This window comes from Mandrillus leucophaeus, unplaced genomic scaffold, assembly GCF_000951045.1.
Source record: "Mandrillus leucophaeus isolate KB7577 unplaced genomic scaffold, Mleu.le_1.0 Scaffold237, whole genome shotgun sequence".
NCBI lineage: Eukaryota > Metazoa > Chordata > Mammalia > Primates > Cercopithecidae > Mandrillus > Mandrillus leucophaeus.
In genome coordinates, this window is record NW_012102443.1 from 462,811 (window position 1) to 478,410 (window position 15,600).

Here is a 15,600-nt window from a genome sequence, read left to right on the forward strand (position 1 = left end):
AAATTAGCTGGGCATGGTGGCGGGCGCCTGTAGTCCCAGCTACTCAGGAGGCTGAGGCAGGAGAATGGCGTGAACCCAGGAGGCGGAGGTTGCAGTGAGCCAAGATTGCACCACTGCACTCTAGCCTGGGCGACAGAGCAAGACTCCATCTCAAAAAAAAAGAGGTCTCGCTCTGTTGCCCAGGTGGGGAGAGTGGCGTGATCATAGCTCACTGTAACCTTGACCTCCTGGGCTCAAGTGATCCTCCCACCTCAGCCTCCTGAGTAGCTGAGACCACAGGCCCGTACTGTCATGCCTAGTTAATTTTTTCTTTTTTGTATTTTTTGTAGAGATGGGGTCTTACTTTGTTGCCCAGGCTGGTCTCAAACTCCTGGGATCAAGTGATCCTCCCTCCTTGGCCTCCCAAAGTATTGGGATTACAGGTGTGAGCCCCATGCCCGGCCTCTGACCTCTATTTTTTATTTTTATTTTTTTTCCCCAGAAGGAGTTTCACTCTTGTTGCCCAGACTGGAGTGCAGTGCCACGATCTCGGCTCACTGCAGCCTCCGCCTCCCGGGTTCAAGCAATTCTCCTGCCTTAGCCTCTTGAGTAGCTGGGATTATAGGTGCCCGCCACCATGCCTGGCTAATTTTTTGTATTTTTAGTAGAGATGGGGTTTCACCATGTTGGCCAGGCTGGTCTCGACCTGACCTCAGGTGATCCACTTGCTTCAGCCTCCCAAAGTGCTGGGATTACAAGTGGGAGCCACCGCACCGGGCCCAAACCTCTATTTTAACACAGTTTACGACACGGTGTGCATCATATGACCACAAATATGTAGATTTACCCTGAGTTAGACTTGTCGCCCGAGGGCTAAACCTGGTCAAAGACATTTCCGCATTTGTTCCTCTGCGAATGCGCTTCTTGCCCCCAGCTCCACCCCACACAGAGATGGGCACAAATACAGTGAAGATGTGAGTTGAGTGAGCACACACTCGTGGTAAGCCACTTGTCATTCCTAAACTATGACATCTTAGGTTGCCAGCTGCACTGGGTTCCAGTCAGTGATACCCTACAGTCGTGGTTCTCTCCTGAGCTGGATGGATCAGCACTTGTCTTGTTTGATTCCTCTCACAGAGTCTGGGGGTGGTGGCATCTCCCCTAAAGGATGTGGTCCCTCCGTGGCAAGTGATAAAATCTCCAGCTGTGCCTCAGCTCTCCCAGACAGAAAGCCTGCATCCTTTTCGTCATTGGAACCCCAGGATCAGGAGGATTTGGAGCCCGTGAAGAAGAAAATGAAAGGAGGTTAGTATCTGGTTGTGTGTGTCCTCTGCCCTATCATGAGCTCCTGGGGCGTGCAGGGGCCGCTGCCATGCTCTGTGCTGTGGGGCGTTGCTTCCTGCAGGGGCACATGGACCCTGCCTCAGGTTGATGCCTGTGAACACCTCTGGCATTTTCATTCAGAAAACCTGGGCCTGTTTTTTGTGGTTTGCATAATCCCGATAGCACTGTGGTTTACTACAGGCTATTCTCTTGGTCTGGAAATAGTCCGTTCTGAGTTGCAGAATTAATCTCAAAGTCCTCCTTCCTGGCCAGGTGCAGTAGTTCATACCTGTAATCCTAACACTGGGAGACCAAGGCAGGAGAATCTCTTGAGGTCAGGTGATCAAGACCAGCCTGGGCGACAGAGCAAGACTTGGTCTCTAAAAATAAAAATCAAGCCAGACGTCGTGGCTCATGCCTGTAATCCCAGCACTTTGGGAGGCCAAGGCGGGCAGATCACCTGAGGTCAGGAGTTCTAGACCAGCCTGGCCAACATGGTGAAACCCCGTCTCTGCTAAAAATGCAAAAATTAGCTGGGTGTGGCAGCTCATGCCTGTAATCCCAGCTACTTGAAAGGCTGAAGCAGGAGAATTGCTTGAACCCAGCAGGTGGAGGTTGTGGTGAGCCAAGACTGTGCCATTGCTCTGCAGCCAGGGCAACAAGAGCAAAACTCTGTCTCAAAATAAATAAATAAATAAATAAAAATCAAAAAAGAAAGCCCTCTGTCCTGGTAGGACAGTAATTTCTAAAAATGTAGCTTAAATCTTCACATTCACAGGTTGTCTGACACGTGGAGTTGATCGGCATGGGGAAGGTGTGGAAAGAATCAGCAACAGTTACATAGGAAAAATAAGCACAGGAGTGAGGAAATTTTAATTCTAGCAAACATGAAAATTTGTGTAAATCCTACAACAATCTAGTACACTACTTGGCTCAGCAGTGAATATTTGCATAAGCAGAATACAAATACAATATCATGAACTAATGGTTGTGTTAACATAATGTTGGTGGGGGGGTCTCAGTTCAGAGTTTTGCTCTACGTTAATAGATGTCAGGGATGATGTCTACAATTAATAAATCAACATGTACCATGATAACTTAGAAACACAGAGGTAAATACCAGAAGAAACAGCTCAAAGACATGAAAGTAGTTTTCCTCCAAGGAGGGAAATCAGGTGAGGAGCGGCTGAGGCAGAAGGTGACTGCCTTTGTTTTCTTCTAAATATATTATCTATACATTTTTTTAAGAGACAAGATCTTGCTTTGTCATCCAGGCCAGAGCGCAGCGGCTCAGTCTTGGTTCACTGCAGCCTCCGCCTCCTGGGCTCAGAGAGTCCTCCCACCTCAGCCTTCCGAGTAGCTGGGACCGCAGGTGCGTGCTACCATACCCGGCTAATTTTTTTTTTTTATTTTTTGTAGAGATGGGGTTTCATTATATTGCCCAGGCTGGTCTCGAACTCCTGGGCTCAAGTGATCTCCCTGCCTCAGCCTCCCAAAGTGCTGGGATTACAGGCGTGAGCCATTGCATCTGGCTTCTTGTAAATATTTGGCTTTTTAAATTGTGTGCAGTTTATTTAATTAAAAATAAAAATTAATTGATGATTACCAACATCTCAGCATTCTAGAAAAATGAAAACACACCTGAAGAGGGTCAGGCGCGGCGGCTCACGCCTGTTACCCCAGCACTTTGGGACGCCGAGGCAGGCGGATCACGAGGTCAGGAGATCAAGACCATCCTGGCTAACACGGTGAAACCCCGTCTCTACTAAAATACAAAAAATTAGCCAGGCGTGGCGGCGGGCGCCTGTAGTCCCAGCTACTCGGGAGGCTGAGGCAGGAGAATGGTGTGAACCCGGGAGGTGGAGCTTGCAGTGAGCTGAGATCACGCCTCTGTACTCCAGCCTGGGCGACAGAGTGAGAGACTGTCTCAAAAAAAAAAGTTAAAGAAAACTCAAGATGTTACCTTCTTCTCAACTCCAATGACATTGGAATTGCTAAGCAATTAAACCACACAAAACTGTTCGTATACTTGTTTCAAGTAAAGAAATCAACAACACATTTTTGAGACTCCATCTCAAAAAAAAAAAAGACAAAAAAACACACCAGAAGAAAAAAATATGAGCTGCTGTTGACATCTTCAGTCTCTGTTTTCAGCCTTTTCTTCTGTGACACAAACGAGTCCCAGTTTGTGTTTAAACAAAGTGATATCATACACCCTGACAGCTGGCCTTCAACACTAACTCACATCCTGAATGTCTTTTTTAATGTTATTAACCATGTCTCTAAAACAAAACTTAAACCTATTGGAATATGAGATTTATTTTGGACCTTCTGAAAAATACCCTATTTATTTAATTATTATTTTTTTGAGACAGTGTCTCACTCTGTTGCCCAGGCTGGATTGCAGTGGCACAATCTTGACTCACTGCAACCTCTGCCTCCCAGGTTTAAGCGATTTCTGGCTAATTTTTGTATTTTCAGTAGAGACGGGGTTTTCCCTGTGTCAGCCAGGCTGGTGTCAGACTGCCTCGGCCTCTCAAGGTACTAGGATTACAGGCGTGAGCCACCTCGCCCAGCCAAAGATGCGCTTTGGAAATACAAAGATAAGGCAAGGCCTCTGTGTTTTCTGCTTCTGGTTCTGAACATCTGTGGCCTGGAGATTTTCTCTTTCTACAGGTGAAGATGTTTGTCAGCTCAAAAGACTGCATGTGCCAGGCGCGGTGGCTCACGCCTGTAATCCCAGCACTGTGGGAGGCCGAGGCGGGTGGATCACGAGGTCAGGAGATCGAGACCACCCTGGCTAACACGGTGAAACCCCGTCTCTACTAAAAATGCAAAAAATTAGTGGGGCGTGGTGGCGGGCGCCTGTAGTCCCAGCTACTTGGGAGGCTGTGGCAGGAGAATGGCGTGAACCTGGAAGGTGGAGCTTGTTGTGAGCCGAGATCGCGCCACTGCACTCCAGCCTGGGCAACAGAGCAAGACTCCGTTTCAAAAAGAGAAAAACGACTGCATGTATTTCCTCGGTTACGACAGTCAGAACACATCCCTTTCTCTTGTAGACGGGGACCTTGACCTGAACCTGCAGTTGTTGGTCGCACAACCGCGTAGAAACGCCCAAACCGTCCAGGAGGACGTCAGAGCAGCGACTGGGAAGCCAGACAAGATGGAGGAGACGCTGACATGCATCATCTGCCAGGACCTGCTACACGACTGCGTGAGGTGCGACTGCGTTCACCCTTGGCTCATGGAACATGGCACTGCAGGTTCCTCGTCCAGTGTGGGGCGGGGCTGGGCATGAAACAAGCCTCCAGGTTCTGTTTGGCCTGGCATCTGCTGAGGTTACCATTTTCTTTTTCTTTTTTAGACAAGGTCTGGCTCTGTCACCTGGGTAAGAGTGGGCGCTATCTCAGCCCACTGCAACCTCTCCCTACCGGGCTCGAGTGGTTCTCCCACCTCAGCCTCCTCAGTAGCTGGGACTACAGGTGCACACCACTATGCCTGACTGACTTTTTTTTTTAATGTTCTGATTTTATTGTTATTTACGTATTTATTTTTTATTCCTTTTTTTTTTTAGATGGAGTCTTGCTCTGTCACCAGGCTGAAGTGCAGTGGCACGATCTTGGCTCACTGCAACCTCAGATTCCCAGGTTCAGACGATTCTTCTGCCTCAGCCTCCTGAGCAGCTGGGACTGCAGGCGTGTGCCACCAGGCTAATTTTTTTGTATTTTTTGTATTTTTTAGTAGAGCAGGGTTTCACCATATTGGCCAGGCTGGTCTTGAACTCCTGACTTCAGGCGATCCGCCCACCTTCGCCTCCCAAAGTGCTGGAATTATAGGCGTGAGCCTCTGCTCCCAGCCACCCTGCTGATCTTCGTATTTTTGTAGAGGCAGGGTTGCGCCATGAGCCCAGGCTGGTTTTTTGTTTTTGTTTTTGTTTTTGTTTTGGAGTTGGAGTCTCGCTCTGTCACGCAGGCTGGAGTGCAGTGGCGTGATCTCAGCTCACTGCAATCTCCACCTCCCGTGTTCAAGTGATTCTCCTGCCTCAGCCTCTCAAGTAGCTGGGATTACACGCGTGCGCCACCACGCCTGGCTAATTTTTTTGTATTTTTAGTGGAGACGGGGGTTTCACCATGTTAGCCAGGATGTTCTCGAACTCCTGAACTCAGGTAATCTGCCCGCCTTGGCCTCCCAAAGTGTTGGGATTACAGACGTGGGCCACCGTGCATGGCCACCACTTGCATTTTAGTTGTGGCGCCAACAGGGAGGAAACCTGGAACCCTGAGCTGGAGGCTGTGGACCCCACAAGTTTTGGGTGTGTGGGTCATGTGTGACCCAGTGACCTCTGCAGACAGATGGAAGGAACTGTGCACATTTTAAATGTTCCTTAGCCGGGAAGGTGTATTCAGCACGGAATGAATGCAGGGGCAGCTGAGGAAGGGCCTCCTTGCTTTTCTGTGGGAACTCAAGAGTGAGAACCTTCCAGCTTCTGTTCCAGAAACACTTGGTGTCTCGTCGTTTGTGTTCCTGAAGTCATAATCTCACCTCTGTCCCTCCTGAAAACACAGAGGCCATGTGGCCTCTGATTTCTTTACGTTTATGAAGACTGAGTTAAAGGGTTTTCAGGTTGAACGATGGCTGGGCTCCTGTAGGCCCTTCCGTGGTGGGGCTGCCGTGGACCTTGGTCGAGGGTGGTGGTTGCATCTGTGGGACTGTCTGGACACTGTTCCTCTCACGCTTTCAGTTTGCAGCCCTGCATGCACACGTTCTGCGCGGCCTGCTACTCGGGCTGGATGGAGCGCTCGTCCCTGTGCCCCACCTGCCGCTGTCCTGTGGAGCGTATCTGTAAAAACCACATCCTCAACAACCTCGTGGAAGCGTACCTCACCCAGCACCCAGGCAAGTGCGGGCGGTCCACCCACCAGCACCCAGGCACGTGAGGGCGGTCCACCCACCAGCACCCAGGCAAGGGAGGGCGGTCCACCCACCAGCACCCAGGCAAGTGAGGGTAGTCCACCCAGACCCCTCTTCCACAGCACTGTGCACACAAGCTTCCAGCAGTGTGAGCTGTGTCTGCCTGTTGTGTCTCACTGCTGGCCAATGGCGCTGTTGTCTTTCAATTCTAGACAAGAGTCGCAGTGAAGAAGATGTGCAAAGTATGGATGCCAGGAATAAAATCACTCAAGACATGCTGCAGCCCAAAGTTAGGCGGTCTTTTTCTGATGAAGAAGGGAGTTCAGAGGACCTGCTGGAGCTGTCAGACGTTGACAGTGAGTCCTCGGACATTAGGTAAATCATGCCCCTGGCTCAGAGCAGAGTATGGGAGCTGGAGGAGCATCAGAACCAGGACCGAGAGCTCACCACTGGGTGGACAGCGTGGGTCCTGAGTTCCGGTTCTGCCCCTGAGCAGCCAAGCTCTTAAATGGCTTCAGCTTGGTTTCTGGTATTGGATAGAATTAGCACCTCCCCTGAGAGGGCGTGGCAGTGACTGGGTGAACACTTACGGGGGTAGTCGGGTAGCCAGCAGAGCGCCAGCCGCAGGCGGCTGCCGGGACATCTGCACCCTTGGCTGACACCCTTCCCTTAGCTTCGACTCATCATGGGCTGGCATCTCTGGCTGTGACAGAGGGACTTCATTCCATATGTTATTTTTTCCCACATAAGCACATGTATTCTTTGTAGCTGATCTAGTGACTGTAAAGTCCTGTAGTATAAATTACAGCGTTTATCATTTGTCAGGATGTTATTACAGAAGAGGCCCAATCACCTGGACCAGACAGTCCCGGCCTCAGAGACCTTGTTTATCGGCTGCCATGTAGATGTTTCCTAATGCACAAGTCCAGGGTCTGAATGTTGGGTCAAGACCATATTTAAAAAGACAGTGAACACATTAAAAAAACCCCAAAACTTATCTTTGTTTGCTTTTGCCAAGTTTAACATGTGACTTTTAAGCAAAAAGACGGGAACAAAAACCACTTTAGCGTTAAGATTTTGCTGCATCTTCCCGGCTATTCGTACATGCATCCTAATCGTTAACAAAATGAAATGTAATATACTAACAGGGTTTTTTTTTTTTTGAGACAGAGTTTCGCTCTTGTCGACCAGGCTGAAGTGCAATAGCACAAATTTTATTTATTTATTTATTTATTTATTTTTGAGACAGAGTCTCGTTCTGTCGCCAGGCTGGAGTGCAGTCGCGCGATGTCGGCTCACTGCAACCTCCGCCTCCTGGATTCAAGTGATTCTCCTGCCTCAGCCTCTCGAGTAGCTGGGACAACAGGCGCCTGCCACCACACCCAACTAATTTTTTTGTATTTTTAGTAGAGACAAGGTTTCACCACGTTGGCCAGGATGGCCTCGACCTCCTGACCTTGTGATCTGCCCACCTCGACCTCCCAAAGTGCTGGGATTACAGGCGTGAGAAACAAATGTTTTTATGAAGCTCGGATTCGGCTGCACATACAGCTCGGTAATGTCCCCAGCATTTGAATTGGGAAGCACTTGCTGTGCATTTATTTATTTATTTATTTATTTTTATTTTTTTTTTTTGAGACGGAGTCTCGCTTTGTCGCCCAGGCTGGAGTGCAGTGGCACCATCTCGGCTCACTGCAAGCTCCGCCCCCCGGGTTCCCGCCATTCTCCTGCCTCAGCCTCCGAGTAGCTGGGACTACAGGCGCCCGCCACCACGCCCAGCTAATTTTTTGTATTTTTAGTAGAGACGGGGTTTCACCATGTTAGCCAGGATGGTCTCGATCTCCTGACCTCGTGAGCCGCCCGCCTCGGCCTCCCGAAGTGCTGGGATTACAGGCGTGAGCCACCGCGCCTGGCTCTTGCTGTGCATTTCTTAAGTCCGTGTTTGTGCACACATGCAGTGTCGTCAGCATTTAGACGTGAAGCGATCGAGTCAGAGAGTGTGACTGGAATTGGACCTGGACAGACGTTTGATAAGTTTGTTATCCCCACACCAACGGGAAAGGGCGCGTCTAGTGCGCTCTACAAGGTCTGCACGGGGGGCGCTTTTTGCCAGTTTAGTAGGGAAAATAGGTAATCTCATTTGCATTTACATTTTTTCCTTATGAAAAAATACGTGTCTTTTCACCGTGCTTTGTTTTTTAATCTGGTCAGGTCTTACCCGCTGGCCTTGTTGGCCCCTGGCCTTGGTGTCAGGCGCAGAAAAGCCTTTCAGATGGAGAGGAGAGCCTCGTGTATTTTTTCCGACAGGTTCTTTTTTTACAGTTTATATTTTTATCTGCTCGTTTGTGGACGTACAAGGGAAGTGTAGAAAAGACAAGTGATTTGGGGCCTTGCAGGCTCCTGGTGTGACTCCCGGTACCTTGTCCACCGTGCTCTACTTTTAACAGGAGAGTAGGTGGCGTCCTGAGGAGCATGAGGTGTGTTCGCATGTGCTGGCCTTTGCCCTGCGCTGGTGTCGTCTCCTGGGAGCACACATCAGTGGGGACTGAGTGGCCCCGGGGATGGCGCTCCAAAGCTTGGGGGCTGAGCTGGGGATGTAGAGCGGCGCATCCTCGCCCTTCGACTCCTGTTCTGGTCCCACTCCTCTAACACAGTGGTGCTGGGCAGGAAGGGGGCCTGGCCCCTCCCCTCACACCAAGCAGCTGAGTGAGGGTGGAGCTGAGCTGTGACGGCTGTGGACCCGCGTTGCGCCGGCCCTGCCTGAGAGAGGCTGGGGGCCTGCACACAGCTCGGCCCTGTGCTTCCTTGCAGCCAGCCATACGTTGTGTGCCGGCAGTGTCCTGAGTACAGAAGGCAGGTGGCGCAGCCTCCCCACTGCCCAGCATCCGAGGGTGAGCCAGGAGCCCCGCAGGCCCTGGGGGATGTACCCTCCACGTCCGTCAGCCTCACGACAGGTGAGCCACGCCGCCCTTAGGCCTCAGCCTTCCCGCGAGTCACTTCATGGCTGTGCCCGGTGCTGACGTGCATGTGGCCACACTCTGCCCACCTCCTCTCTGCACCCCTTGCCCCCTTTGGGACCTGGCCTCGGTGGTCTCCCTGCACTCACAGTTTGTTGCTTTTTGTGACTGATTTTGGGTTGGAAAATCAGATAAGTAACTGTTGATTCGTAGCCACTCCGGAACACTCCTGGGAAGTAACAACCCTGACCTTAATACTTGGCTCCTCCCCAGCCGGTGCCTCAGGGCAGCTCACATCCCCCAGTGGGTTTGCCAGACCCAAAGTGATGATCGCGTGTCTGTCCCTCAAGTAAGAGGCGGGCTTCTCCTCAGCAGTGGCGATGTCTCCAGAGTTGGCTTAGTGCGAAATGTTTTCCCGTCAGGTGCCTGTTTCCAGCAAGGGGTGTCAGGTGCCTTCCAGGAAAGCAGAGGAGAGCTGGGCAGGGGGTGTGGAGGCTGCACTTCTCCGCCCTGCTCACTCCGGACTCATAGAATGGGAAGATGGCCCTCGAGGTCCTGGCTTCCTGGCCACGGGTCAGGGCTGAGCACATCACGAGGCCGCTGGCCTGGGATGGATGCAGAGCCACATCCTTGTGCTGTGTTCTCAGTGGCTTCTTGTAGAACCCGTGGACAGAACAGACAAAGCAGTGTCCACCTGGACGCCTGTCCACCAGCCTGGGTTTGCCTCCGCCACTCAGCAGCTCCGTTTGGGTCACTGGACAGACTCCTTCCTTTGCATGGTGGGACCAGCGCCTCCCTCTGGGGTCCTGGATCCCTCAGTGGGCGCTCGGTGAACCTGGGTGGTGAAATTGCTGTCCTTATGGCCAGCATGTTGACCTCGCAGGGTCTTTCCTGTGTGGATGGTGAGTGTCCAGGGAACTTGGCCAGGTGGGCTCAGACTTCTGCTGCCGCATCGGTTGGTCTCGTGCAACTAGCCTGTTCTTTGTTGATTTGAGAGATGGCTATTCTCTCACCTGAGCGGACATTGAACACAAAACTTGTTTTATTCTATGTCATAGGTTCTATGGGGCTATCCTCCCTTTATAGGAAATAGTAGAAAACCTTCAACAGATTGGCCGGGCGTGGTGGCTCATACCTGTAATCCCAGCACTTTGGGAGGCCGAGGCAGGCAGATCACGAGGTCAGGAGATCGAGACCATCCTGGCTACCACGGTGAAATCCCGTCTCTACTAAAAATACAGAAAAATTAGCTGGGTGTGGTGGCAGGTGCCTGTAGTCCCAGCTACTCGGGAGGCTGAGGCAGGAGAATGGCATGAACCTGGGAGGTGGAGCTTGCAGTGAGCTGAGATCACGCCACTGCACTCCAGCCTGAGTGACAGAGCAAGACTCTGTCTGAAAAAAAACAAAAGAAAAACCTTCAACAGGTCTTTGAAATCTTGCTCTAGTCACTAAACCAGTCATTGTTGTTAATCCGTTTGGACTCCCCGAGTTTGGGTGGCAGAAGGTCCCTGGTGGTTTAGCGGGGTAGGTCTATGTCTTCCCCGGCTGTCGCAGGTGCACCTCCTCACTGTGCTTCCGGGCGGCATCTCTAACCTGCTGTCTTTCTGCCCTGGGTCCCACGTGCTCCCGCTGAATGCACGTGTGCTTCAGCAGTCCAGGATTACGTGTGCCCTCTGCAAGGAAGCCACGCCCTGTGCACCTGCTGCTTCCAGCCCATGCCCGACCGGAGAGCGGAGCGCGAGCAGGACCCACGTGTCGCCCCTCAGCAGTGTGAGTGCCCACGCCACGGAACGCAGGCGGGCTCCCTCTGTCCTTCGGGGCTCAGGTTTCAAAATGGTGTTGGCCTTAGGGTACCCCATGAAGTAAGGATGCCGTTTCTTTTTTTCCATCTGTGTGATCAGTTGTCCCCACATGACCATATTGAATAATCTATCTTTTCCCACCAGCTAGTTGCACTGCCCCTTCACAGACCACATCTCCATCCAGCAGGGGCTCGGCCTGGATCTGTGTCCATCTCCTGCCAGCACTGTGGTTGCTTTATAATGTGTCACTGTTAAACCTCCTAGATGAATTTTGATGCTTTAATATACAACTCTGGCCAGGCACAGTGGCTAACGCCTGTAATCCCAGCACTTTGGGAGGCCAAGGTAGATGGATTTTCTGTGTCCAGGAGTTTCAGACCAGCCTGGGCAACATGGTGAAACCCCATCTCTACAAAAATTACAACAATTAGCCAGACATGATGGTGTACACCTGTAATCCCAGCTACTCGGGAGACTGAGGCCAGAGGATGGCTTGAGTCCGAGAGGAGGAGGTTGCAGTGAGCTGAGATTGTGCCACTGTACTCCAGCCTTGGCGACAGAGGGAAATCCTGTCCCAAAACAAAACAAATATATATATGCACGCACATACAGTTCTTACTGTTAAAAACGGAGCTTGTCCTTTATTTCATGGCTGTTTTAATTTATTCCTGCAGAAATGTCTGTTTATATCCTTTGCCTTTTTTTTAAATGACTTCCTAATTTGTCAGAGCTCCTTATATGCTGCTGAGCACCACAGTTGGCTCCTGCCACACGCACCCGTGCTGCTGTGTGCACCGAGCCCTGCGTGAGCAGCACACGGCCACAGCACTGGTTCTGTCTGGAATGGCTTAAAATGTTCTGGGCACTCAGGAAACCAAACAGGTTACTTCTGGGGGCTGTACCCTGAGACTGGGCTTGGCAGGGGTGGGGCATGGCCTGCAGCGTTGGGACACACCAGGTGAGGTGACCTGGACGGTCGCTGCCTCAGGGGTCATCCACGGCAGGCACTGGCCGCTGCTGATGCTGCTCACGGGAGGGCAGGTGAGAAGCCGCAGAGAATAGCTTGCCCCGTGCCTAACACACATGGTGGGCAGCAGATGGCAGCTCGGGCCAGCTTTTCCCTAGGAACCCAAGCTCTCGACTCTAATTTCACAGAGAATGCTTCGTATATAGAGGCATTTGTGAAGTGTCTGTAGGCGTTAGAAGACTTAAGGACTCAACCCTGTGAGAATTTTAGCGAGGGTTTAATATTATATTTTAGGGATTTCCATTGTATAGAATATCAGACAATTAAAAATAATTTCCTTTGGGAGGCTGAGGCAGGCGGATCACGAGGTCAGGAGATCGAGACCATCCTGGCTAACACAGTGAAATCCCATCTCTAGTAAAAATACAAAAAATTAGCCAGGTGTGGTGGTGGGCACCTGTAGTCCCAGCTACTCGGGAGGCTGATGCAGGAGAATGGCGTGAACCTGGGAGGCGGAGCTTGCAGTGAGCCGAGATTGTGCCATTGCACTCCAGCCTGGGCGACAGAGTGAGACTCTGTCTCAAAAAATAAATAACGTCTACAAAACCAAGGTGATGACATGAAAAAATACCTAGGTAGAAAAAGGCCACCTAGACTGGGTGCAGGGGCTCACGCCTGTAATGCCAGCACTTTGGGAGGCCGAGGCAGGTGGATCACCTGAGGTCAGGAGTTTGAGACCAGCCTGACAAACACGGTGAGACCCCGTTTCTACTAAAAATGCAAAAATTAGCCAGTTGTGGTGGGCACCTGTTATCCTAGCTACTGGGGAGGCTGAGGCAGGAGAATCGCTTGAACCCAGGAGGCAGAGGTTGCAGTGAGCCGAGATTGCACCACTGCACTCCAGCCTAGGCCACAGAGCGAGACTCTGTCTCAAAATAAAATAAAATTAAAAAAGCCACCTAAGTATGTGCGGTTGGGGGCAAACATGTTGCATGTTCAGAGCTACAAGGAAACCCATCGAAGCTGTGTTAGGGGGATGGAGAAGGTGAGATTTTTTTCTTTCGTGGCTCTCACTGTTTTCCTGGGATGAGCATGTGGTGTTCAGTGTAAGAAACGATATGGGTCTGGGGCCGGGTGCTGTGCCTCATGCCCGTAATACCAGCACTTTGAGAGGCTGAGGTGGGAGGATCACTTGAAGCCAAGAGTTTGAAAGCACCCGGGCAACATAGTGAGACCCTGTCTCTACAAAAATAAAAAACAAATTAGCCGGGTATGGTGGCATGCACCTGTAGTCCTAGCTACTTGGGAGACTGAGGTGGGTGGATCCCTTGAGCTCAGGAGGCGGAGGTCGCAGTGAGCTGATTGTGCCACTGTGCTCCAGCCTGGGCAACAGAGCGAGACACCATCTCTAAAAAATAAAAAAATGGAAAACGTGAGCCTGGCCTTTTTTCAGGGCTACAACTCCCTGTCATCACAGTCCTGGGATGTGGCCCTGCCCTGAGTTCCATGAGACTCCTCCTGAACAATGTTTCCAAAGCGAGTTGAGCTCCTGAGCCTGGTGCTGATGAGTTGTGTCAGAGACAGGACTCAGCACTGGGTGCGGGTAACGAGGGCCTCTCTCCACAGGTGCCGTCTGCCTGCAGCCTTTCTGCCATCTGTACTGGGGCTGCACCCGCACCGGCTGCTTCGGCTGCCTGGCCCCGTTCTGTGGTAATACCGGCTCTTCAGGCCCCAGTTGCTTTGACCTTTGCATGTTCTCTTGGTGAACTTGAGGGCAGGGGATGGTGGGGTCCATAGCCTGATGTTTACAGGGGTGAGGCCATGGTTGGTCATGTCATCATCAGATGGTGACATTTTCCTGCTGATCTGCAGAGTGTGTCAGATTCGTGTTGGCTGAAAATCAAGCCTTACTGGAAGGATTAGGGGACGTACTCCCAGGACGGAGTCCTTGCCGCAGGGTTCTGGTGTCACGATACCAGACTAGGTGCTGGGGTGACTCGAGAGCTGATGTTTTTAAGGAGGGAGTGGAATGGAAATCATTTCTACTTGTCCTCTGTTTAAAATTGAGTTTTATCACTGAACTACTTATTCCTTCTAGAATCTGTAATGAAAAGAAATGTGTTTATCCTCAGTGTGGGGCAGACAGTGCTTTCCTGCGACGTCTTTATAAACAGGTAACATTGCACCTTCATCTCGGCAGAGCTCAACCTGGGTGACAAGTGTCTGGACGGCGTGCTGAACAACAACAGCTACGAGTCGGACATCCTGAAGGTACTGACCCGCCACGGGCTGGGGAGCCGGGAGCCGCGTTTTCTCGCTAGTGCAGCCAGCTGGTTCTCTGCATTCCGTTGGTGTTTATCTGTTTTTCCCGCATTCCAAAAATAGGTGTTTCCTTTTTGTGCCTCCTGCCACGGATCCATAGGAGCCGCCTCCCACAGCTCTCGGGAGGAACTTGGAAGTGCTACCCGGGACCAGGGCGTTTTCTCTGGTCCCTTTCTCTTCCGGCCATTTGCTTTCCCGCGTCTAGGAAGCTACCTCGGCTTCTGGGGTTTCTGTGTGTAACGTGCGCATCTGCCCTCTTGCCGAGAGCACACACAGTGGTGGGGCCTTGACACTTGCCACAGACACACCTGGCAGGTGCCCGCTCAGCCCCACACTCTGCTTTGATGCCCACAGAAGGAGCTCAACAGCTCGTGTGTGTTTAAAGGGCACGGAAAACAGACGCCCAGTCCTCAGCTTTTCTTGTCAAACAGACTGGGCTCATTGTGGGGCTGTGTGCACCGTGGCCAGGCTTTCGTGTCTCATTCACACCTGGGCTGTGAGGGTCTTGGCAGAACTTTTGAGAGCCTCTGATAACTCCTACGCTGAAAGGTCAGAAGTGAGCCTTCCTTTTGGGACTTCCAGGAGGCTCTTGGACAAGACTTCTCGTGCCGCAGGCTGTGAACGTGCAGCCCTCTGCAAATGCCACTCGTAAGGGGCTGAGCTTCGGCTTTCTGCACCTTCAGGGATCTTTTATGAAATGTTTTCTATCTCATTATTTCAGCGTTTCTTCCTCTAAACGAATATTGCTTATTCCTCTTTTTTTGTGTGTGTCACAGAATTACCTGGCAGCCAGAGGTCTGACGTGGAAAAACATGTTGACCGAGAGCCTCGTGGCTCTCCAGCGAGGAGTGTTCCTGCTGTCTGGTGAGCTCTTCTCTTGCCTCCTGCTCTAGGGTGCCTGTGACTTTCCAGGGCTGCACCTGCCCGTCTGCTCTCCCAGTGACAACTCTGACCTTCACCCATCCTGGAAGAGAAGAAAAAAGATCCTGATGCTTTCGGGTTGTTGTTTGTTTGTTTGTTTTTTGAGATGGAGTTTCGCTCTTGTTGCCCAGGCTGGAGTGCAGGGGCGTGATCTCAGCTCACTGCAACCTGCGCCTCCTGGGTTCAAGCGATTCTCCTGCCTCAGCCTCCTGAGTAGCTGGGATTAGAGGCGCGCACCACCACCCCCGGCTAATTTTATTTTTTTTTATTTTATTTTTTTTTGAGACGGAGTCTTGCTCTGTCGCCTAGGCTGGAGTGCGGTGGCCAGATCTCAGCTCACTGCAAGCTCCGCCTCCCGGGTTTAGGCCATTCTCCTACCTCAGCCTCCCGAGTAGCTGGGACTACAGGCGCCCGCCAA

At 51.5% G+C, this 15,600-nt stretch overlaps 1 protein-coding gene across 1 annotated transcript in view; it reads left to right on the forward strand.

The window, feature by feature from the left end:
• The window catches only part of CHFR (checkpoint with forkhead and ring finger domains, E3 ubiquitin protein ligase), a 142,232-nt gene that overhangs the window by 121,499 nt on the left and 5,133 nt on the right, over window positions 1-15,600 (forward strand). The window contains exons 8-16 of the mRNA XM_011982224.1: window positions 1,117-1,284; window positions 4,362-4,521; window positions 6,044-6,198; window positions 6,426-6,588; window positions 9,025-9,167; window positions 10,821-10,940; window positions 13,566-13,649; window positions 14,140-14,210; window positions 15,038-15,125. Of these exons, the coding sequence (XP_011837614.1) occupies window positions 1,117-1,284; window positions 4,362-4,521; window positions 6,044-6,198; window positions 6,426-6,588; window positions 9,025-9,167; window positions 10,821-10,940; window positions 13,566-13,649; window positions 14,140-14,210; window positions 15,038-15,125 (1,152 nt within the window). The remainder of the gene's footprint in view (window positions 1-1,116; window positions 1,285-4,361; window positions 4,522-6,043; window positions 6,199-6,425; window positions 6,589-9,024; window positions 9,168-10,820; window positions 10,941-13,565; window positions 13,650-14,139; window positions 14,211-15,037; window positions 15,126-15,600) is intronic.